This window comes from Macrobrachium rosenbergii, chromosome 18 (genome assembly GCF_040412425.1).
Source record: "Macrobrachium rosenbergii isolate ZJJX-2024 chromosome 18, ASM4041242v1, whole genome shotgun sequence".
NCBI classification, from domain to species: domain Eukaryota; kingdom Metazoa; phylum Arthropoda; class Malacostraca; order Decapoda; family Palaemonidae; genus Macrobrachium; species Macrobrachium rosenbergii.
The window spans coordinates 523,341-548,723 of NC_089758.1; the positions used below are offsets into that span (position 1 = coordinate 523,341).

General features: G+C 36.2%; 1 protein-coding gene across 4 annotated transcripts in view; it reads left to right on the forward strand.

Moving 5' to 3' along the window:
* Grp170 (Grp170 co-chaperone) overlaps window positions 1–25,383 on the forward strand; it is a 309,324-nt gene that overhangs the window by 245,624 nt on the left and 38,317 nt on the right. For all 4 annotated transcript variants that reach the window (XM_067120035.1, XM_067120037.1, XM_067120034.1 and 1 more), the window contains one exon: window positions 16,070–16,177. In XM_067120035.1, coding sequence (XP_066976136.1) covers window positions 16,070–16,177 — 108 coding nt within the window. The remainder of the gene's footprint in view (window positions 1–16,069; window positions 16,178–25,383) is intronic.

Below are 25,383 nucleotides of genomic sequence, written 5' to 3' on the forward strand. Positions count from 1 at the left end.
TGCAAAATGAAGGTAAATGATTGATTGTTACTCGAATGTAATAATTACTACGGATGCGTTTTTGATCATTTCGGTCGAATCAAAGTTGACCGAATGTTAAAATTTTGTCAGTTATTGTGATTTCGTGAAAATATTAAAAAACTGTGAAGAGCTAAAGGAATGACATATTTTTGTTGTATTCTACATGAAATTGCACATTTTGATGTATAACACTTTATGTAACGAATAACATGAAATGGCGAAAAAATTACGGCAAGCTGGCGCAAGAAATGACAGGATTTTTGGATGTAAGCTTAAGAAAATTTTTTTTTTTTTTTTTCAAAAATTCACCAAAAATCTAAATAATGTGCTAGAGACTTTCCGTTTGTTGCAAAATGAAGGTAAATGATTGATTGTTTGAATGTAATAATTATCTTACGGATCGTTTTTATAATTTCAGTCGAATCAAAGTTTTGAATGTTAAAATTTTGTCAGTTATTGTGATTTCAGAAAATATTAAAAAACTGTGAAGAGCTAAAGGAATATATATTTTTGTTGTATTCTACATGAAATTGTGCACATTTTGATGTATTTTATGTAACGAATAATATGAAACGACGAAAAAATTACGGCAAGCTGAGCGCAAGAAATGACAGGATTTTCATTGGAGTGCGGAGGAAAATTTTTCAAAAATTCACCAAAATTCTAAATATTGTGCTAGAGACTTTCCGTTTGTTGCAAAATGAAGGTAAATGATTGATTGTTACTCGAATGTAATAATTATGGCTTACGGGTGCGTTTTTCGATCATTTCGGTCGAGTCAAAGTTGACCGAATGTTAAAATTTTGTCAGTTATCGTGATTTCGATGTAAATATTAAAACACTGTGAAGAGCTAAAGGAATGATATATTTTTGTTGTATTCTACATGAAATTGCGCACATTTTGATGTATAACACTTTATGTAACGAATAATATGAAACGGTGAAAAAATTACAGCAAGCTGACGCAAGAAATGACAGGATTTTCAGCGGAGTTCGCGGCGTGCGGAGCGGAGGAAAATTTTTGTCAAAAATTCACCAAAATTCTAAATATTGTGCTAGAGACTTTCCGTTTGTTGCAAAATGAAGGTAAATGATTGATTGTTACTCGAATGTAATAATTATGAAACTACGGATGCGTTTTTCGATCATTTCGATCGAGTCAAAGTTGACCGAATGTTAAAATTCACTTTGGATGCTGGGTCCTTCTCCAGCATCCCAGTCTAAACTCGCCTCACACGCTCACGTCTGACAGGCAGTATCGCCTTTCACGGTCCTGGCGCTTTGTGACATCTCTGCAAACTTTCTGTTGCAGCACGAATACGCTAACACTCATAAAAAGTTCAACAAAACACGTCTGCGTCAAAATATCGCTCCCGCAAGGTGCTGCTCTGATGCTCTCTGATGCGAGATGTTGGAAATTCGTGCATGCGTGTGTGGGTGACGCTCAGAAACAAAACAACAGCTGGATCCGTGAACTCCCAGCATCCGCCGAGGCGCGTTATTTGAAATCTTCCGCAAACTAGGCCTACAATTATTTTTCCGCGAATATTTAAAAAAAGCATTTTCAGTCGACGTTTGCAACGTCGACTCAGCATTCGACAGACAATTTTGGACGACGTTTAAAACGTCCAACAGGCGTTTAAGGGTTAAGAGTTCATTTTTGGCTCCTTTTTTTGACATTGCCTGAAGTTTAGTATGAAACCATCAGAAATGAAAAAAAATATTGTCATATATAAATATTGAAATATATGACAGCTTGAAAAAAAATTTCATATATAATTGTATACAAATCGCTCTGTGAGCAAAACGGTTAAAGCTAATGAGTTATTTTTTTCTTTGTATTTTACACTAAATTGTGATGATTTTGGTATATAAAAAATTGTAAAACAATCAAAGCAACACAGAGAAAATATCACAAAATGATGCATGAATTCGTAAGACACGGACGTAAAAAAAAGTTTTTTCAAAAATTCACCATAAATCAAACTATTGTGCTAGAGACTTCCTGTTTCTTGCAAAATTAAGGTAATTTATTGAATATTACTAGACTTAAACGTTTTAGCTTATAATTGCAGTTTTCGACCATTTCGGTCGAGTTAAAGTTGACCGAAGGTCAAATTTTTTCTATTTATCGTGATTTATATGAAAATATTTCCAAACTGATAAAAGCTACAACCATGAGTTATTTTTTGCTGTATTCTACATGAAATTGCACACATTTTTGTATATAAAACTTTATGTAACGACTAATATAAAACAGTGCAGACATTACGACAAAGTGACGAAAGAATTTCTGAGATGTTCGGCTGAGTTATAAAGGAAAAAGATTTTTCAAAAATTCACCATAAATCGAAATATTGCGCTAGAAATTCCAATTTGTTGCAAAATGAAAGTAAATGATTGAATATTACTAGAATGTAAGAGTTTTAGCTTACCAACCGTTTTGTCAAGTCAAAGTTGAGGTTGAAATTTTGGCACATCGTGATTTATATGAAAATATTTCCAAACTGATAAAAGCTACAGCCATGGGTTGTTTATTATTGTATTTTACATGAAATTGCACACATTTTCATATATAAACTTTATCTAACGGCTAATATAAAATGGTGCAAAACTTATGACAAAATGAATGAAAGAATTTCTGAATTTTCGGCCGAGTTTGCGGACATAAGGAAAAAGTTTTTAAAAATTCACCATAAATCGAAATATTGTGGTAGAGACTTCCAATTTGTTGCAAAATGAAGGTAAATGATGGAATATTACTAGAATGTAAGAGTTTTAGCTTACAATTGCATTTTTCGACCATTTCGGTCGAAGTCAAAGTTGACCAAAGGTTGAAATTTTTTACCATTTTTTCAAGTCAAACCCGCGGTATCGTCACCCGACAGACAATTTTAGTTGACGTCCAGTCGGCGTTTAAGGGTTAATATGTTCCGACATCCAAAAATACTTTTAAAATATACATTTTACAGTCGACCCCTGGTATTCGCAGATGTGCACCACAGCCCACCCGCAAATAGCTAAGATCCGCGAGTACTTGACAACCCCCTATAAACGCTTATGACTGCTTATTTTGATAGTTCAAACACCAAAAAAAACTAAAAAAAATGCTTATACCTTATTATTTTAGTAGTTTTATCATAAAAAATGGATTTAGTCACAAAATTATATTAAAATACAGTTAGTAGTGAATATTTCTCAATGAAAAATGCCACAAATAGGCGAATTTTCTGCTAATATGTTATATATGTTCCACAGAAAAATCTGCGAATCGGTAACTGTGAATAGGCGGGGGTCCACTGTGTCGAGAATGAATATAGTCTTACACACAGAAAACAATGAGAAATAAATTTAAAAATGACAAATTAAATGGATAAATAAACATTTAACATCAATCTTACCCTATTGAAGACTTGTTAGCATATAGAAGATGGAGAGGGAGGATGAGAGGTTATTGTTTGTAAGGGGAATCCCCCTCCAGAAGGACTTCTGGTATGAAGGACCTGTCTGGGGTTACCTCCCCTCTTTGTTTTTTACTGGCACTAGAACCAGCTTGAGAGTCACTTGACCCCTGCCACTCAACAAAACTGTCCAGAGACATTTGTTTCTGGTGTCTCTTTAAGATGTGCCTAAAATGGAACAAGGCATTGTCATTAAACATGTTAGAGACATGGATTATAACATCATTATTAGGGTGATAATTCCCCACAAAATATTTTACATTACTCCACTTTGCAAACATTATCCCCTCGCTCTTCCTCCTCCTCCTGTGATTCCTCATCTGCCATCTGTTGCTGTTCCTGCTGAAGGTCTTGCAGCTCTTCAGTGGTTAGCTCTTCCCTGTGGGCATCCAGTAACTCTTCCACAACCTTGCCACTCACATCCAAGCCCGTGGACTAACCTAAAGACACTATAGATTCCACCTTGACGTGGTGAGAAGGCTCTTGAACCCCAGGAATTTGTTCAAGGGTTTGAGTCCAAGAGTCTCGTATATGAATATGTACTTGTTTGGATTAATTTTTGTGGAGTTTTCCACTTTTGCTAAAATTTATTAGAACTGTTAAATAGGCAAAGATATCATAGCTGGGCTTAATAGTGAGAACTGTGGTAAGACCATCAGCTACCCGATAATGTTCAGACCTGAGAGATATCGGATTGATAGCTCAAAGGCGGAACTGTTCTTTAGGGCTGGACCACGGACTTCGGGGGGTTCTGGTTCTGGGGATAAGAATCTCGGGCATTTTAGCCGGTTTGCCCATAATGTGATGAGGTGGGATGATAGTATTCTCGTAATACCTTCAGTCCCTAGCAAGCGGGTCTGGCTTACACTTGAGCCCTCTAATCATGTTGTGCCATCCCCTGTGGGTAGGGTAGGGTAGTAATGAGACATTTGAGTCGGCTCTCACTTGTGCCATTGGTGGAAGAATGAACTTCATGAAAGGCTAATGATATCTTTTTAAAGTTTTCAGGTTTAATTTTTCCTTTTTTTTTACCTCAAATCTTTATGACAAGTAGAAATAAAGATTTGAGTACCCCTGGGCCCTTTGATGGTAGTGACTCAGCACAGTTGACAAACGCTGGAACTTCTCTGACAGCCTTTCTCTGGAAAAATCAAATAAAATTCTTGATGTAATTACACTGGAACCTTATGCTCCAGTACAAAGCAAACCAAAAAAAAAGCAAATATCTTGACCCAACCTCGATTCACAACGACTCTTTGGAAGTGGAAGTTGGTCACAATTCCTGATGTTAGAAACAGAAGAAAATATCGGCATTGAAATTAGAAAACTTCCTGTTGAATCGACATTCAACTACTGAAATGTCATTCAGACAATTAAAAAGATAAGATGTGGTTAATAGAAACCACAAAAAAATCAGTCAGAAAATTACTTAACTATAAAAAGTATTGACGATATAAAGGTACATATAAAAAACATGACAATATGAACAGTGTACAGGGTACCATAGTAATCCCTGATAATGATGTAGAACCAATAGAAAAAAGTATATTGCTGGATTCCCTTAAAAAAAGCTACAACAATGTACAAGATTGCGAAAAACACTGAGAATAGCAGAAGTAAAATTTGAAGGCCATGAATTACCCTTAAAAATTAAAACCATGAGCCAAAGCAAAGAACTGAGACCGTATGTTCCAAAACCACTACAGTGCCAAAACTGTAGTATGTATGGACATACAAGGAAAAATTGCCGTAATAAATCTATATGTGCATATTGTGGATCTGACAAACATACCACACAGTGGAGGTGTGGTGAACCGAAATGTGTCAACTGTGGACAAAATCACCATGCAAGATCTAAGGAGAGTACGTATTATATGTACAAGACAGAATTAAAATTACTTAAGGGAAGGACAGGAATGCTTATAAAAGAGGCCAAATTAGAATTAAAAGTTAGAGGATGCATGATCCTGCTAAGAAACAAACGTTTTCTACTGTAATTAGAACAAACAGTGAAACAAAAATGGAAATAGATAAGAGTAACAAAACCCTGATAGATCAATCTCAAAGAAAAATAACCACTTTGCAAGAAGAAACTAATATAGCAAAGAATCAAGAAATGTATACAAATAGTTGCTCAAATTCATTTGAGATATTAAGAATATTTGAGATATTAAGAGAAAATGGAAACACTAGAAGATAATACAAGCACCACAGAAGCATGAGAAGATAGTTATGATGAATTAGAAGCTAATGAATAAAAAGAGGCCTTTAGAAAGAACTCCACCCAAGACCAACAAAAAACCAACTATTATTAGAGATCCATCCATTAAAATAAAGGCGGGAGACCCAAAGAAAGAACATAAACCAAAAAATGATAAGAATATACCTTTGTATCTTAAAGTAATAATAAAACCAATGGAAACAGATACCTAGAACATCAAAGAAATAGCAGAGGAACAAACCATTGACAAGAATGATTATGTGATGGGAGAAGAGATTACTCCATCACCAACAATAGGTGCAGCAAGAGTAAACGAAGAAACAACTCATGAAAACACGTGGATGCAATGAATGTTTCACTGAACTGTGCAACAAAAGAAAAGCATAACAAAGGACAGGTTATCGAACACTACACAAAATTTTATAAGATACGGAAATAAAGAAACTACTAGTTTAGACACTCACGAAAAGGGCTGTATGTGCATTGGACACATAATGTCTTATAAAGAAGAACAAATAAATGTTGTAAATAGAAAGAAAAAGTGCAAATTGATGATCCACAAAAAGAAAATAACACTTGAACACACTTAACGTAATACTTTCAATAATTATATAATACAATGGAACTTAAATGGTCTACAGACCAGATTACATTTGGGAGAAGTTAAGTATACCTTAGTTTAACCAGACCACTGAGCTGATTAACAGCTCTCCAAGGGCTGGCCCGAAGGATTAGACTTATTATACGTGGCTAAGAACCATTTGGGAGAAATACAACGATTACTAAGGGAATATGAACCAGTGATGCTGTGTTTACAATATGTCAACAAAACCATATCAACAATAGGTAAATATACCTTAGTATCTACATCTAGGGAAGAAGAAAATTTAGGTACTGCTATACAGTATATGTATATAACAAAGTATGTTATGACAAAGTACCTGCAAACTTTACTGACTTGCAAATATCAAGTATAAAAATACAAAAAAAAAAAACGACAATTACATAATTTATAATTTATACAACCAACCTAATAAAAATTACGACATTGATAAACTTAAAGATTTACTTAACAATACCAAGGAACCTACATTAACCCTTAAACGCCTACTGGACGTATCATACATCGACTAAAATTGTCTGTTGGGTGCCAAGTGGATGTACCGTAAGTCGACTACAAAAAATTTCAACCTTTGGTCAACTTTGACTCGACCGAAATGGTCGAAAAACGCAATTGTAAGCTAAAACTCTTACATTCTAGTAATATTCAATCATGTATATTCATTTTGCAACAAATTGGAAGTCTCTAGCACAATATTTCGATTTATGGTGAATTTTTGAAAAAACTTTTCCTTACGTTGTGTAACTCGGCCGAAAATTTCAGAAATTCTTTCGTCATTTTGTCGTAATTTTTGCACTGTTTTATATTAGCCGTTACATAAAGTTTTATATATGAAAATGTGTGCAATTTCATGTAAAATACAGCAAAATACAACCCATGGTTGTAGCTTTTATCAGTTTGGAAATATTTTCACATAAACCACGATAACTGCCAAAATTTCAACCTTCGGTCAACTTTGACTCGACCGAAATGGTCAAAAAACGCAATTGTAAGCTTAAAATCTTACATTCTAGTAATATTCAATCATTTACCTTCATTTTGCAACAAACTGGAAGTCTCTAGCACAATATTTCAATTTATGGTGAATATTTGATAAAAAAAATTCTTTTGTCCCGTTGTCGTAATGTTTGCACTGTTTTATATTAGTCGTTACATAAAGTTTTTATATATGGAAATGTGCGCAATTTCATGTAGAATGCAACAGAAAATAACTCATGGTTGTAGCTTTTATTAGTTTTGAAATATTTTCATATAAATCACGATAACTGCCAAAATTTTTCGGTCAACTTTAACTCGAGCGAAATGGTAAAAACGCAATTATAAGCTAAAACTCTTACATTCTAGTAATATTCAATCATGTACCTTCATTTTGCAACAAACTGGAAGTCTCTAGCACAATATTTCGATTTATGGTGAATTTCTGAAAAAAAAATTTTTTCCTTTCTGCGCTCGGTAACTCGGCGAACATCTCAGAAATTCTTTACAACGTTGTCGTAATGTTTGCATCGTTTTACATTAGTCATTACATAAAGTTTTATATATGAAAATGTGCGCAATTTCATGTAGAATACAACAGAAAATAGCTCATGGTTGTAGCTTTTATCAGTTTTGAAATATTTTCACATAAATCACGATAACTGCCAAAATTTCAACCTATGGTCAACTTTAACTCGACCGAAATGGTCGAAAAACGCAATTGTAAGCTAAAACTCTTACATTCTAGTAATATTCAATCATTTACCTTCATTTTGCAATAAATTGGAAGTCTCTAGCACAATATTTCGATTTATGGGAATTTTTGAAAAAACATTTTCCTTACGTCCGCGCGGTAACTCTGCCGAACATCTCAGAAATTCTTTCGTCCCATTGTCGTAATATTTGCACCATTTTATATTAGTCGTTACACAAAGTTTATATATGAAAATGTGTGCAATTTCATGTACAATACAACAAAAAATAGCTCATGGTTGTAGCTTTTATCAGTTTTGAAATATTTTTATATAAATCATGATAAATAGAAAAAATTTGACTTTCGGTCAACTTTAACTCGACTGATATGGTCAAAAACTGCAATTGTAAGCTAAAACACTTACAGTCTAGTAATATTCAATCAATTTGCTTCATTTTTCAACAAACGGGAAGTCTCTAGCACAATATTTCGATTTATGGTGAATTCATGCATCATTTTGTGATAATACTTTCATTGTGTTGCTTTGATCGTTTTACAATTTGTTATATACCAAAATCATCGAAATTTAGTGTACAATACAAAGAAAAACAAAATAACCCGTTAGCTTTAACCGTTTTGCTCACAGCGCAATTTGTATAAAATTATATATGAAAAATTTTTTTTGCACTCATATATTTCAATATATATTTATATATGATAATGATATTTTTTTCATTTCTGATGGTTGCATACTAAACTTCAGGCAATGACAAAAAAATGAGCCAAAAATGAACTCTTAATCATAAAACCTAAGCGTGCTGTGATTTTTTGAAAAAAACTTTTTTCCCGCTTCGTCGCTAACTCCCGAACGCTGCCGGCATACGGGAGACGTTTTTGTAAATAGAGGCTTGGCGTTTAAGGGTTAATAGTAGGTGATTTTAATGCTCACTACCCAACATGGAACTGTAATTGTACAACCTCAAATAGAACAGGTAGTAAAATAGAAGAGTTCATGGATTCAAACGACATGTGCTGTATAAATGATGATGAAATTAGCCCATATTTTTCAAAACCACATGGAACATTTTCCTCAGTAGACTTAGCTGCGTACAACAATTATAGTTGAGATGTCAGATTGGAATACAGTTGATGACTTGTACACCAGTGATCATTTCCCAATATTAATTTCCTTATTACAAAATAATCCTGCAAAACATGTCCCTCACTATAACATTTATAAAGCAGATTGGGAGCGATATGAAATGCACACTAGAAATATTCCACCATTTGAATATTTAAAAGACCATAATGAAACTAATAAATTTCTTGTTGATTTCATTAAAAATGCTGCTGATAAAGCAATACCGAACTTAAAACCCCATCCAACAAAAACAAAGTTCCATGGTGGTTTGATAAGTTAACAGAATTAATAAATATAAAACACTCAATAGGGAGATGATTAGATAATTTGAATAGAAAGTTCAGTCAAATAAATAAAATATTACCGATATTAGAAGGAACTTTACAAAAAATGACAATATTATTACTAGAAATTGATACATTAAAACCTGTATACAACAAAATATCTGCAAAAACTAAAAAAGAAGTAATTCAAGGAAGAATCATTTTATAGAGGAAATACATATCAGATCCCTGTAATAATACTCCCATACAAAAAATATGGAAAAAATCCAGGAAAATAAATGGTATCCATGTTAAACCACCTAGACATGCCATATTAAAAGATGGGAAAAGAACATTTGATCCTAAAGAAGAAATTAATATAATGGGAGCAAATTTAGCAAGTGTAAGTAGTGATGAAAATTTAGATGAACACTTCCATACAAAGAAAAATAAAATAGAATTAATAACAATAAATTTTCAAACAATAGAAGATATATATTACAATAGAAAATGTAATATGTCAGAGTTGGACTATGCTGTCTCGAACAGCAATAGGTCTGCTCCTGGAGGTGACAATATTTGTTTTGAGATGATCTGCCACTTAGCACCTTTGGCAAAGTCATACTTATTAGAATTTTATAACCATTTATGTCTTTGAAATTTATTTCCAGATGAATGGCATAAAGCTATATTAATTCCTATCCCAAACCTGGAAAGGATCCCAGTATAATGTAAATGATTACAGACCAATTTCTTTAACAAGCTGCTTATGCAAATTGTTAGAGAAGATACATACATACATATATATATATATATATATATATATATATATATATATATATATATATATATATATATATATATATACATTATATTATTGTAATCACTCTAGTATGTGACTTGTTTATCACACATTACTGCTGTACAGGAGAAAAATAAGAGACGGGGTGTAGGTCCTCACCATTTTCGACTTTATTTCCAAGCCATTGATGAAGGACTGATGCATAGTATTAGAAGTCACAAATATATGTACTAGCTACAGTACTGACAAACATACACAACTTTTTGAGACTACAGATCCCCCACTGACAGGTGTCAAGGTAGGAGTGGCCTTCAAAATTTATTTGGCTAAAAATCACAATACTGATAAACATATGGACCAAAGGAGCCTACAAATTCACACCTGAATAGAACTGCTGTCCCCTTACTGTGTTTACAATTATGATACAGTAATCCATTTTTTTCATATGTCTCTACTCCCTACCTTAAAATTTAAACAATTTACAAATTTATTTTGATATTATAAAGCTAGATTCAATGATACTCCTTTCCAGTGCTTTATTAGAATACACTATCTTTCTTGCCCCTTTCCGGTTGATAGCATGATTGTTCTCACTAACACGTAAAAAAATACCACTGTTCAACTGTGCATATCTTGCATATTTTTATGCTGTTCTATTCTCTTTTCCAGTGCTTTGCCCGTTTGACCAATATAAAAGTTGTCACAAGACTTACATAGAATTTTATATACACATCCTTTAATATTGTTGGGAGAGTTCATAATAAGTACGTTTCATTGTTTTATTTTTCATAAATGTGACATTAACACCAAAATTCTCAAGAAGATGGGGGACATCTTTCATATTATTATAAGGCAGTATAAGAAAAATTTTTGTGTTGTAAGGGTCTTTTTGGTTTTAATACAGTCTTTTGTGCTGCTTGTAATGCATTGTTTAACACACTGTCAGGATATTTAAATTTCTTGCCTGTATTTATAAACTTATGTATTTTCTCATCAATATATTCAGGGCTACATATACGTAAAGCTCATAAAAACATAGATGTGTACACAGGTTTCTTAACCTTGTTGCTTTGACTGGAATAGAAATGCACATAGGAAGAAATATTGGTAGGTTTTCTGTAAACACTGTATTTAAACTCATTACTATTTTTTCATATGAGGACATCCAAAAAGGGTAAGCACTCTTCATTTTCCATGTCCATAGTGAGTTTAATTGATGGTACTAATTGATTTAACTTGGCAAAAAAGTTATTTAGATCTTTGTTCCTTGACCATACACAGATTGTCATCAGCATACCTGAACCATACTACATTGCGTCGAATTAGGTTGTTTAATATTTTCTTATCAAAGAATTTCATATACAAGTTACTTAACACTGGGGATAGAGGGTTTCCCATCATCATACCAAAATTTTGTGAGTAAAATTTACTGTTAAATTCAAATTTACATTCTTTCACACAATTTAAGTCAGGACAGACTTCCAAAGGCAGGCCCTCATCTTCCTCCTTGTCCCTGTCCCCCTGAACCTGCCTTGTCTTCTTCCTCACTGACAGACTTCGTCATTTCTTCCAAATCCTGGTCCATCAGGGGGTCAGAGTGGGTATCAATGAGGGTGCCTACTTCATCCTCAGTGATGTCATGGAAGCCTTCTCCACCAAGCATCCTCGCCAATTGGACTGCCTTATCAATGGCTGAATGTTGAATTTTTTCAGGAGGGAAGCCCTGATAATCATAAACATACTCTGGCCACAACTTCTTCCAGCACACATTAAGGGTCTCCTTGTCATATCTTTAAATGATTGGTTGATGATGGTCAGGTGTGGCAATCGTGAATTTAATGCCAACACTACTTCAGCGTAAATTCACTGTCAGTGTCAATTGCCTTCACAGGGTGCTCAAGGGAGTTCTGGGTGTTGATTGTCCTGAAGGCACAGATCACACCATGGTCCACAGGCTGGAAGAGAGAGGTGGTGTTGGCAGGGAGGAACTCTAGCTGGACTCCGTCATAATAAAGATCCAGAGGGTGGCCATCAGCAGTATCCATAATCAACAGCACCTTTAACTCCATGCACTAGTTGTTGAACCATTGCCTTACTTGAGGGATGAAGCTCTGGATGAACCAATTATCCTTAAGGACTTTTGTGATCCAGGCCTTGGGGTTGTGCACCCAAAACATAGGCAGCAAGTGCTTGCTTTTATTCTGGAGGGCCCTGGGGTTTGCAGCCTTGTAAATGAGACCTGGTTTCAGCATGAAGCCAGTAGCATTACCTCACATTGAGTGTAACCCTATTCTTCTGGACCTTGAACCCAGAGGCTCTGGCTTCATTCTTCATGAGGTATGCCTGTGAAGGCATCTTCCAGAACAAGCCAGTCTCGTCTATATTAAACACGTATTGTGGATGGTAGTCCTTGTCCCTGATGATTTTCTTGAAGGCCCCGGGGTATTTCGCGGCTGCTTCTGTGTCTGCCGATAGTCGCGTTCCCACACAGAGAAACATTTTAGTTGTAACTGCCTCTGAAAATGATGGAACCACCCTTTGCCTGCCCGAAAACCTTGAGGAGCTGACGATTGTCCTGCTACTTTCTCTTCCTCTTCATCATCAGCTTCCATGTGTTTGTCAAAGCCTAAGAAGTCTGCTTCCTGCACATCACTTCCTTCCGTAACAATTGAAAGCTGCTGGTAGAGTTGTCATGCCTTCTCGCAAATGATTTTGGTGTCAAGGGGGATTTTCTTCTTAGAGCAGTCTGTGATCCAAAACGCCAAGGCTGACTGCATCCTCACAATGCTCTTTTCATGCACATTGGAAACCTTCTTGGCACCACTGTAGAAGCTAACACTCATGGCTTTCCTCATCTCTGCCTCTTTCTTCTTGATGTACCGGAAGGTACTGTCATTCACGCCATAATGCCAGGCTACTGTGGCATAACTTTCCTCTTCCTTCAACATATCCGGAAGTCCTACCTTCTCGTGGAGCATCATGACCTTCCTCTGGCACTTAAGCTCTTTGTCAGAAGCCTTAGAAGGAGCAAGACGTTTAGGAGGCATCTTAGGAGACAATTCAAAAAGACAATTTCATAAAAAGATAACACAGATTAACACTCAATCAAACATAAGTGGCAGAGATGGGTATACAGATACATCTCCACAAGAGAAAGTCTTGGGGATACACAACCAGTCAGCACCAAGGGTACAGCCAATGAGCGCCAAGGAAGATGCATGGTACTCTTGGATTGGTTGCTTTGCAAATGCCAGCCAATGGCATGTCAAATATCATTGTGCCTAGGTATTTCAGTTTCCCAAGATGCATTTTCCTTTCTTGAGAGCTATGTGTTTGGAATTTCCGGGGGTGGTTTTGGGGCTGACATTCTTTAGAAAAAGAAATACATTTTATTGATATTTTGCTGTGTTTACATTAATATAAATATTTGAAAATAAGTAGATAATTTTTATTTATAAAAAATGTATTTAATCGCAAAAATATAGTAATAAAATGAAAATAATGTAGAACGACAGGACAAGTTCGGCAGACATAAACAAACCTAACATTTCATTCTACAAACTACCTACGTGTTTTAGATACACTCTACTATCATCCTAAAACACTTTAATATTATTTTAAAATAATCGTACAACACAACAAAATATCAGTAAAATGTACATTATGCGCAGTACACGATGTGCAAAATATCAGTGTTGTTATGTGCAGTACCCTGTACAGTACTGTATACGATGTGCAAATGACCCAGCATCTCTGCCCAGCTGCGCAGTTCACTGCTTAGTCTTCTACTGTTCGCATGCTCTGTATCAGTGCGTACCAGTGTGCTGTACTTCACGTATCTGTTTTACAGTAACTGTGCCCTAAGATGCCTCCTAAATGCCCTGCTCCTTCTAGGGCTTCTGGCAAAGAGCCTAAGTGCCAGAGGAAGGTCATGACGCTCCAGGAGAAGGTAGGACTTCTGGAAATGTTGAGGGAAGGGAAAAGTTACGCTGCAGAAGCTTCCCATTATGGTGTGAATGAGAGTGCCGTCTGGTGCATCAAGAAAGATGAGGATAATGCCTATTTGCGAGGATCCTTGGTGGAGATGAAGTCATGACTCTCATTGATGCCGAAGACACGGCAGGTCCAGGGGACGGAGACTAGGAGGAGGATGAGGGCTTGTCTTTGGAATGTCTCTCCTAAATTTTGAGGGCAACCAGCGAGCTTGCAGGAGATGATTGAGGCATGGGATCCTTCTATGGAATGCTCCATAAAGTTCACAAATGGTCTTGATGCATACATGGCGCCCTATGATAATCTTGTCAGCCTGAAGCAGCAGTAATAGCAGCTGTCTGTCACCATGAAGAAGGACCCTCCAAAGCCCTTGAAGAAGTGCAGTTGGTTGTCAAAGCACCTGAAGAAGGGGAAGAGGTGCTGTGCAGTCATATCTTCGTCATTCATTGGACTACACAGCTAATTCATCATCTTCATCATCTTCAATCAACATTCATCACTGTAACTCATTTTTTTATCATAAAAAATGTATATTTAGTCACGAAAATAAAGTGAAAATACTATTAGTGAATACTGTACCGTAAATCATTTTTTTTATCATAAGAAATGTATGTTTAATCACAAAAATAAAATGAAAATACAGTAATTAGTGAATATAGTACTGCTCTACAAAAAAAATCTGCGAATTGGTGAATTTTCTGTTATGTGTTTAGGATACATTCCACGGAAAAATCTGCGATTAACTGAAGGCGCGAATACTGAACCGCAATATGGTGGGGGCCGACTGTACAGGCATCCCCTGCTTACTGGTGGCATGAGTTAACAGCGATCCGGTTTTATGACGCTTGTCTAGCAGCGCCGTTAACTGGATTTTTGGCCACAGTTTCTGGTTAGCGGCGCTGATATCCGATTAACAGCACCGTTAAGCGGGTTATTAGTGATATTATCGCCGATTTTTGGTTAGTGGCGCTCGGCTGGGAATGGAACCCCCTCCGTTAACCGGGAACTGCCTGTAGATACTGTATATATACAGTAAATGTATTTTGGGCATGTGATGTTATGTGAAAAAGATAAATTGCTAAGACCAGTGAAAAAGTGTGAAGTATGGAAAAGCAGAAATTTGAACTTGTAGACACTGGTACGAGGAGAAGGGAATTATACAAAACCTGTGAAAGAAGGAAGGTAGCAATGTGTGTCTAAAGAAAATTATGAAAAATTGCCTAGGTAAGTTGAAATTAAATGTATACAAATATTTTTGACTCATTTAAGTATTATGGATAAATATTGCGGATATTGAATGTGAATGACAGGACATTTTAAACTGTTGAGATGAATTCCTTTATTGGAGCATATGTGGCTTAGAAAAGTTGGAAAAGATCATAGGTATACAGTAGAAGCATTAAAGAAGTTTTCTAAAGGTTTGGATTGATGAAAAGATGGATCAGACCATCTTGTATGCCTTGTCATCTAGAGAGAGAGGATAATGCAGGATGTCCTTGGAAAGATGTTTTCAAATTTTGAGGAGTTGGAAGACAGGGAGACCAAGCGAGTTTGACTCTATTAAACGGAAGAGTTGTTTGAACAGAAGTGCCATAACATCCAGTTTTGAGCAAAAGTTGATGGTCTGTTGATGAGGCTTCTGTTTTGTGCATATGAAGTGGCTAACACCTCAAGTCTTCAGCACTTGGAGTTTTTTCTTAATTACTCGCTCAGTAAATGGATGAAATCAGTATTGGGTTTTTTACAGGAGCCACCCCCAGTTATGGTAAACATCTTTCGGTAAAAAATATGCTTTTATAACACTCATTTGCTTTTTGTCTGTTGTATACTTTGTGTTTATTTTATGAGGCACAAATTTTTCTTGTCTTTATTACAGAAATGGCTTGAAGAGAAGGAAGAATTACAAGAAAATGCCCCTTTGTATGAGACTCCAAAATTGTTGATATCTGAAATAGCTGAAAAGATGGCTAACTTGGATAGAGAGGTAAGCTATTGATGTGTTTGGACAGCTTATTGATGCACCGTTGGTGGTCCCATAACAGTTGTGTCTGTGGGGTCACGAAGAGACAGGTTTCTGTTGGTGGTAGTTGTAACCCATATCCGCCTTTTAATCCAAAACTGTCATGTATGGGTATAGTAGGAAAAATGTGATCAGAATTTTGTAAGTATTTTCAAGAAAATAAGTATATTTGAGAGTTTTTTTTTTTCATGTAATAAGATTTTGACAGAATATAGTAGCGTAGAGGACTTTGATGTTTTGAATTTCTTTTTGCATTTGTGCAGTGTTTGAAAAGCAAGCCCAGTATCTCTAATTATTCTTGAAAATGTTTTTCAAGATACACCCGAGGATTAAGAGAAAAACCTAACAAGATGAAGGAGCTGTTTGGTAGTAAAGTATGCACCCTGTAGTAGTTTGTGTTAATGTGTTGTATTTTTGTGGGAGGTTTAAAACATTGAGAAGAAAAGCTGAATTGAGAAATGTAAGATCAATACAGTATGTAGGTGAAAGTTTGAAGAGTAATTATAAAATGAAAGGAGAATAGAATCCTAGTCGCCCAGCCACTCTTAGAGTTTGCATTTGAACTTTTGACATTCCTATTAACTTCAGCTGCCTGGTTTAGTGGTGCAAAATAATACCTCGACACTCTTCTCCCTCAAGGCCGCTACTAAATGTTAGATCTACCAGCGCAGTATGCATGTACAGGCAACCAGCCTCGCCCAGGTCTTTGTCCCAGGAGGAGAGAACAAGCTCATGAGAATTATTCTTTCAAGATTATTTGCCCTTCATAGAGTCATAATGAAATAAAAACAAACCCTTGTACTAAAAAATCAAAAGATTGATTCTATTGTAAACATGTTGGGATGTACCTTTTAAGTGACACTGGACCAAAGTGGCCCACATGTCCTAAGGCCAGTTTAAACCCCCTTTTGGCTGGGTACCATTTTATATATATATATATATATATATATATTATATATATATATATATATATATATATATATATATATATATAAAGCAATCTGGGGCCAGTTGGAAGAATGGGGTTGATTAATTTAATTAACTGCCTTGAAAGCCAACACAAAACACCCAGAATGTAAGCGGTAAATGGAATGGTTAACTGACTTACCTTGGTATCATAATTGAGTAAACAGAGGATTGGAGGTCTCCATGGTTGGGGGATAAATTACCAGGTAATTAATTTAAATTGAATTTATTTACAAATGAGGCAAACAGGAAATTTAGATGAATAAGCTGATGGAGCAGCAAACAGTTGCGCACAATGTGCACGGAAATTAGGCAATGCGTAGCAAATTGATGAACATAAATGGTTGCTGCCTAGAAATAATTTACGTGCATTTGTTTGCTGTAGCACAATGGGTTGAGAAAGTGGGGAGGACCCTTTGAGGTCCCGGACTGCTAAACAGAAGACTGCACTTGGCAGGATGGCAGTTAGACGTCTAGGCTAGGGTTCTTTTGTTTAGGCAGGGGCACAGACCGTCATAGGGGCTGGATAACAGGTTCTGGAAGAGAATTCCAGGTTAGCATTCAAAACCTAATGAGTTTCTCTCTCATGAATTAAATAGGCACTATGGAGGAATTGATCAGTTAGATTTAATTAGCCCGTGGTAACACTATGGAGGGAGTAATCTAATTCTGACCACTGAGCTAATTTCATTTGAGTTTGCTAGTCATGAGGGCAAGGGCTGTTTAGGCTTAATTTGGATGAAGGGGGCCTTTGTTAATAGAATGAAGAGTCGGAAATTCGGAAAATGGAGAGAAATTCATGAGAAGAAAAAGAGACTGGCATCATTACACTTTGTATTACACCTTATTGCATCTGTGCAGGGAGCTTGCTTGCAGCAGACGAATTTGCAGTCTCAGAAGTTCACAACGCTAGTGTACAAAGGAATGAGACCACTCTCACGATTCGTGCGTCTGGTCCCTTGAGTGGAAAGTAGTCCTCTGATGGTCTGTGTGGGCGCAAAGCTTCTCAGGCTGTTTACAGTGGCATTGGGCAGAAGACACTGGCCGACCTGAAATGCAATTTCCACTAGTACAGAGGTTGAAGGGAAATAAATCTCATGGCTAAGACTCTTAAAGGTAAAGGAGAGCAGCCCACTTACATGCCTAATTCGCCCCTTGTGTTTAACGACCATCTAATCCCCGGAAAAAAACATCCGATGCTGGGGCTAGGGAGTGGTATTGTTTCCCCCAAATCAGGTGATCTAGGGGGGGGGATAAGCCTACATAAGTTCAACCCTGTCATGGTGTCTTCTCAGCTGCCATTAAATTTGAATTTTTATCTAACTGGATAAAGGGACAAATGGAACATATATATTATATATATATATATATATATATATATATATATATATATATATATATATATATATATATATATATATATATATATATATATATATATATATATATATATATATATATATATATATATATATATATATATATACACAGTATATGTTATATATGTACATAAATGTTTACAGTAAACCCCCTGTATTCATGGTCTCACTATTCACGGACTCATGTATTTGCGGATTTCTCTGTGGAACTTATCTACCCATTATTTGCAGAAAATTCGCCCATTCGCGGTATGTTTCACTGAGAAGTATTCACTAATTACTGTATTTTCATATAATTTTCATGATTAAATGCACTTTTTGTTATAAAACTATTAAAATACTCAGGTATAAGCATTTTTAGAGGGGTTTTCAGTATTCGCAGATTTTAGCTGTTCGCTGGGGCTGGGGTGTGGTATGCATCCCCCGCGAATACAGGGGGTTTACTGAATAACCAAATGTTAACTAATCATGCCTCCCATAGTTTGGATAACAGAATGCCACATTGGTTAAGGATATTGAAGACTCTCTCTCGATTGAAATGAGTTGACGTAGCGGAAGAATGGATCCATGAAGTGTGCATTCTTTACAAGTGAATAGTGACCTCTCAAGGTAGATAATGAGGGTGTGCTTCATTTTCACACTAAAGTGAAAGACTTCCGTGACAGTGATGGCAAGAATTTGTGCGAATATAAAAATAGCAGTGCCTACTATGAATGAAATGACAACTCGGCAGCTCATTTGACAGATGACAGCTACTCCAATATGGCTGCTTTGTTTTAACAGTTCAAGGTCATTCGCGTCGATGCGTCTTGACAGATGGCAGCTATTTCAAGATGGCTGCTTTGTTGTGACAATTCAAGGTCTTTTGCCCAGGTGAATGACTGGTTGCCTGCCCGCCATGTGGATGACAAGCATACGCACACACCCAGAAAGCTCTCCTTTCTTTTTACGAGGTACAAAGTTAAATATGCAGAGCTATTCTGCATGAATTATGTATGAACAGATGCTACGTCAGTGATACTTTTGAAAATACAGCTACTCTCTAGGAATGAAGAATTTTGAAAAAGGTGAAAGGAGTCAGGAGGCGAAGCAGAGCTAATTTCTGCTACTACCTATCACAGCTAGCTAATTCCATGCAAAGGCTTGCTTCATGTGATACTTCCTATCTAATTCGCTAACATGTTTCTATTTCTCTCTCCTCTTAAACGTTTCACTGGTCGCTTTCACTTCCTATCCACTAAGTTGAAATGTGGTATGTATTAAATGTTAACTCACTACCTATCAGGCGTTTGATAAACAAACACTTGTTCGAAATCCACATTACCTTCCGTTTCTGGTTCCATATTACCTTTTGGATTGATGTGCAGGTTCATTTTCAATTGCTAAAGATGGGGGGGATGATTTTACTTGAATTTTTACGTTAAATCTAATTCCCGTTATGGATTACGAGGGGGTGACTGCGTTTTTAATTTACTAAGCCTTACAAAACACCCTCGTATGACCACAAACAGAATAATTGAAAGAACAATGAGTTAATGCACAGATTGGAGGGACTCGCCTTACTCTACCCCACTTCTTGGCAAGGGGCATGATTTACTTTATGCACTGCTCAAGTGATTACACACTGGATATAACAAGTTCGTTGTTTAAGTCGAAGGAACAGAGAATATACTTGAGTGGTGAAATACGAGAGAGAGAGAGAGACAATAAAAACGAGTTAAAGAAAAAGTACACTGGCTACAACTATTTCCCTTCCGGGGATATACCGTGTTTGCTTCCTGGTACTGCTTGCACACACAACTCTAGGTTAGCGAGATCAAAGCTTCTCTTGTGGTAATAGGGTCATGATCAGTCCAGTGTATGTGAAGAATGAGTCCTGCCTGGCAATGTTTGATTGTCAAACGAACAGAGCTTCACCTTGATGACAAGTGGAGTAACTGCTGCTTAGGGCTTGGCTCCAGGTGCTGTCACTTGCTATGGCCTGCTGATTAAAGGAAAAAGCCTATGGCCAGTAAAAGTGAGGAAAACAGTGCGGTTTTAAATAAATTTTAAGATCTAGACAGAAGAGTCAACAACCTGCTCCAGGTGCATTCCTGGAGAGGCATTACAGGCCCTACCCTTGAAGAGGGTTGCGCACCATTCCTAGATTCTACCTGTCATTCCAATCCCTGTTGGTCTACCTGTCCCCCTCCTGGTTTGGTACTTTCGCCTTAACTCATATAAGTTAGTAATCCAGCGGCATAGAAAACTGTAAAAGCTTCTGCTTTAAGCAGACATTCCACTCCCTTTCAGGTATGAAGGTCTGCTCTAGTGAGCCGCTGATATTGGTTACGTTAAGTACTTCCCCTAATCGGTCTTTGCCCATGCAAATGGAAATATTCTATGAGGATATAACCCTAGCCTATCCCCGGTTTACGATGGGGGTTCTGTTTTTCCGCCGTGTCGTAAACCGAAAAATCGTAGAAAATCGTCAAAAATCCTAGGAAAACCTTACTTTTATGCTTTGGGTATATTGAAAACGATGTAAGCAGCATTTTTATTGAATTTTTCATCAAAAAAACCTCGAAATTTTTATTATTCCTGCCGTTTTAGAGCCACATTTCTTCCATCGGATTGGCGTATGACGCGTCGTAACCCGGAATATGCATCGTAAACAGGGAAATTATTTCTGATGAATATATTTGAAGTGTCGTAACCTCGGAATGTCGTATGCCGGACCCATCGTAAACTGGGGACTTCTTGTATATATATATATATATATATATATATATATATATATATATATATATATATATATATATATATATTATGTATATATATATGTGTGTATAAAATTATATATATATATGATTATATATATATAATATAATATATATAGGCAGTCCCTGGTTATCGGCGGGCTCAGTTATCGGCGATCCAGTTTTAAGGTGCTTGTCTAGTGACGAAAATCAGCGATTTTCAGTGCCGATATGCACCGATTTCTGCTTATTGGCACCGATAATCAGGTATTGGCGCAGGTGCATGCCTAACAGATGTGCCCATCTCCAGTTATCGCCGCTGATACCTGGTTATAGGCGCCAGTACCTGATTATCGGCACCAATACCCAGTTATTGACGCCGATAAGCACTGAAAATCTCTGATTTTCGGTTATCGGTGATTTATCCTGTTTGGATCTTTTGAGCTCGAGTTCCTTCTCTTTTAAGGCTAGTTGATACTGATGCTCCCTTTCCTTCTCCTTTTCTTTCTCTTGTGCCAAGGCTAGTTGATACTGGTGCTCCTTTTCCTTCTTCTCTTCATACTCTCTTTCTTCTTCTCTGGCTTTTGTAGCGGCAGCCCCCTCGATGTGGAACCACCTTGACGTGGTGAGGGGGCTCTTGAAACCCAGGAATTTGTTCCCTGGTTTGAGTCCAAGAGTGTCATATTTGATTATTTATTTGTTTGGATTAATTTTTGTGGAAATTTCCACTTTTGCTAAAATTTATTGGACCTGTTAAACAGGAAAAGATATTATGGCTGGGATTGGGTTTATACCCAAAGCTAAATAGTGGGAACTGTGGTAGGACCATCAACTGCCAGATAATGTTCGGACCTGAGAGTTATCAGATTCATAGCTCAAAGGTGGAACTATTCCACAGGGCTGGACCATGGATTCTGGGGCGAGACTGGTTCTAGGGATAGGACTCTTGGCATTCTATCCAGTTTGCCCATAATACGATTAGGGTGGGGATGTTGGTATTCTTGTAATACCCTCAGTCCTAGCAAGACACTTGGGCCACTCTAATCATCATGTTGTGTCATCCTCTGTGGTGTAGGGTAGGGGGCGGACATTTTGTGCCATTGGTGGAAGAATAAACTCTATGAAAGACCGATGATATCTTTTTAAGGTTTTCAGGGTTACATATCTTTTTTTCTCCCTGCAATCTTTATGACAAATCATTATAAGGATTTGAGTACCCCTGGGCCCTTTGATGGTACCGTCCCAGCACAGTTGACGACTGTTGCTCCAGTACAGAGCAGATCAGGCACAGACGTGGACAATTCTCTGAATAATCCAGATAATCAAAATACCATATAAAATACCCAAAAAGACTAGATATCGACATGACTCAACCTTGACTCACTTCGACTCCCTCTACGGGAATGGAAATAGAACAGCAAATTTCAGGCTTAAAGTTGGAAAACTACTTATTGGAAAGGCATCCAGCAATGGAAATGTCATTCAGACAAATAAAAAAAAAAAAGGACATGGCTTATAGAACCCACAACAAAAAACCAATCTGAAGACTTTGTCCATAAAAAGTATCTGTGATGTAAAAGTAATTATAAAAAAACATGACACTGAGAGCAGCATTCAGGGTACTATTGTACCTCCTGAAAATAATAACAAACTGGTTGAGAAGAATATACTATTGGACTTTCTTAAAATGAGCTATCCCAAAGTCCAAGAGTGTGTAAACAGAATAATAAAATATTAACAACTGCAAATATGAAATTTGAAGGTCAAGACCTACCTCAAAAAAAAATTTTGGTCCAAAATAGAGAACTGAGATCTTATGTCCCAAAATCACTGCAGTGTCAAAATTGTAGTAAATATGGGCACACGAAGAAAAACTGTTGAAATGAGCGTGTGTGTGCTTATTGTGGTTCTGACTAACATGTCACATAATGGAAATGTAGTGGGCCAAAGTGTGTAAAGTGTGGGCAAAATCGTCATTCAAGGTCCAAAGAATGCATGTTTTATATGTACAACACAGAATTGAAAATCTTACAAGAAAGGACTGGGATGTTCATAAAGGAAGCTAAATTGGAACTGAACGTGAGAGGAATTCAAGATCTGTCTAAGAAACAACATATTCTTCAGCAACAAAAACCAGTAACGAATCAGAAACACTTACAGATAGAAGTAATGGCGCACAGAAAAAAAATCCCAAGAAGAAAATGCCTTATAAATAAAAACTAAATTGGTATTAAATAAAGAAATAGGTACAAATGATATGGATAATATTTTGTCAGATTCATTTGAAGTATTGTTGCAAATAGCACAAGAAGATGCTACTACAGAAGTAGCAGAGGAAAGTTTGTGATGACCAGAAATTAAAGATAAAAGGGGACCGTTGGAGAGAACATCATTCAAAAGAAACCAACTGTTAATAGAGAAACTTTGGTTAAACCAAAGACAGGATATGAAGAAAGAACAAAAGCAAAAAGAAGCTAAGAATATACCTTCATCTCCTAAAATAGTAGTAAAACCCATGGAAGCAGATGTCCAAAACATCAAAGAAGTTGATGAGAACCATACCATAGATAACAGTGATTATGTCAAGGAAGAAGAGATTACTCCATCTCCAATAATTGGTACTAGAGCAAATGAAACTAGAAAACCCTGTTAACACATGTGGATGTAGCAATTGTTTTGTTGAATTGTGTATTAATAACAAAAGCATAACAAAAGATGGTTTAGCAAACATTATAAGAAATTTTATGAAATGTAGAAAAAATGAAACAACTGATTTTAACCCTTAAACGCCGAGCCTCTATTTACAAAAACGTCTCCCGTATGCCGGCGGCGTTCGGTGAGTTAGCGCTGAAGCGGAAAAAAGTTTTTCAAAAAATCACAGCACGCTTAGTTTTTAAGATTAAGAGTTCATTTTGGCTCCTTTTTTTTGTCATTGCCTGAAGTTTAGTATGCAACCATCAGAAATGAAAAAAATATCATATATAAATATTGGAATATATGACAGCGAAAAAAAAACATATAATTGTATACAAATCGCGCTGTAAGCACAACGGTTAAAGCTAATGAGTTCATTTTTTTTAGTTGTATTGTACACTAAATTGCGATGATTTTGGTATATAACAAATTGTAAAACGATCAAAGCAACACAGAGAAAATATTATCACAAAATGATGCATGAATTAAGTAATGCGGACGTAAAAAAATGTTTTTTCACAAATTCACCATAAATCGAAATATTGTGCTAGAGACTTCCAGTTTGTTGAAAAATGAAGCTAATTGATTGAATATTACTAGACTGTAAGTGTTTTAGCTTACAATTGCAGTTTTCGACCATTTGGTCGAGTTAAAGTTGACCAAAGTCGAATTTTTTCTATTTATCGTGATTTATATGAAAATATTTCAAAACTGATAAAAGCTACAACCATGAGTTATTTTCTGTTGTATTGTACATGAAATTGCACACATTTTCATATATAAAACTTTATGTAACGACTAATATAAAACGGTGCAAATATTACGACAACGAGACGAAAGAATTTCTGAGATGTTCGGCTGAGTTACCACGCAGAGCGTAAGGAAAATGTTTTTTCAAAAATTCACCATAAATCGAAATATTGTGCTAGAGACTTCCAATTTATTGCAAAATGAAGGTAAACGATTGAATATTACTAGAATGTAAGAGTTTTAGCTTACAATTGCGTTTTTACCATTTCGGTCGAGTTAAAGTTGACGAAGGTTGAAATTTTGGCAGTTATCGTGATTTATGTGAAAATATTTCAAAACTGATAAAAGCTACAACCATGAGCTATCTTCTGTTGTATTCTACATGAAATTGCGCACATTTTCATATATAAAACTTTATGTAATGACTAATGTAAACGATGCAAACATTACGACAACATGACGAAAGAATTTCTGAGATGTTCGCCGAGTTGAGCGTAGGAAAAAGTTTTTTCTTTCAGAAATTCACCATAAATTGAAATATTGTGCTAGAGGATGTAATGGAAAGTTTTTTCTTTCAGAAATTCACCATAAATCGAAATATTGTGCTAGAGACTTCCAATTTGTTGCAAAATAAAGGTACATG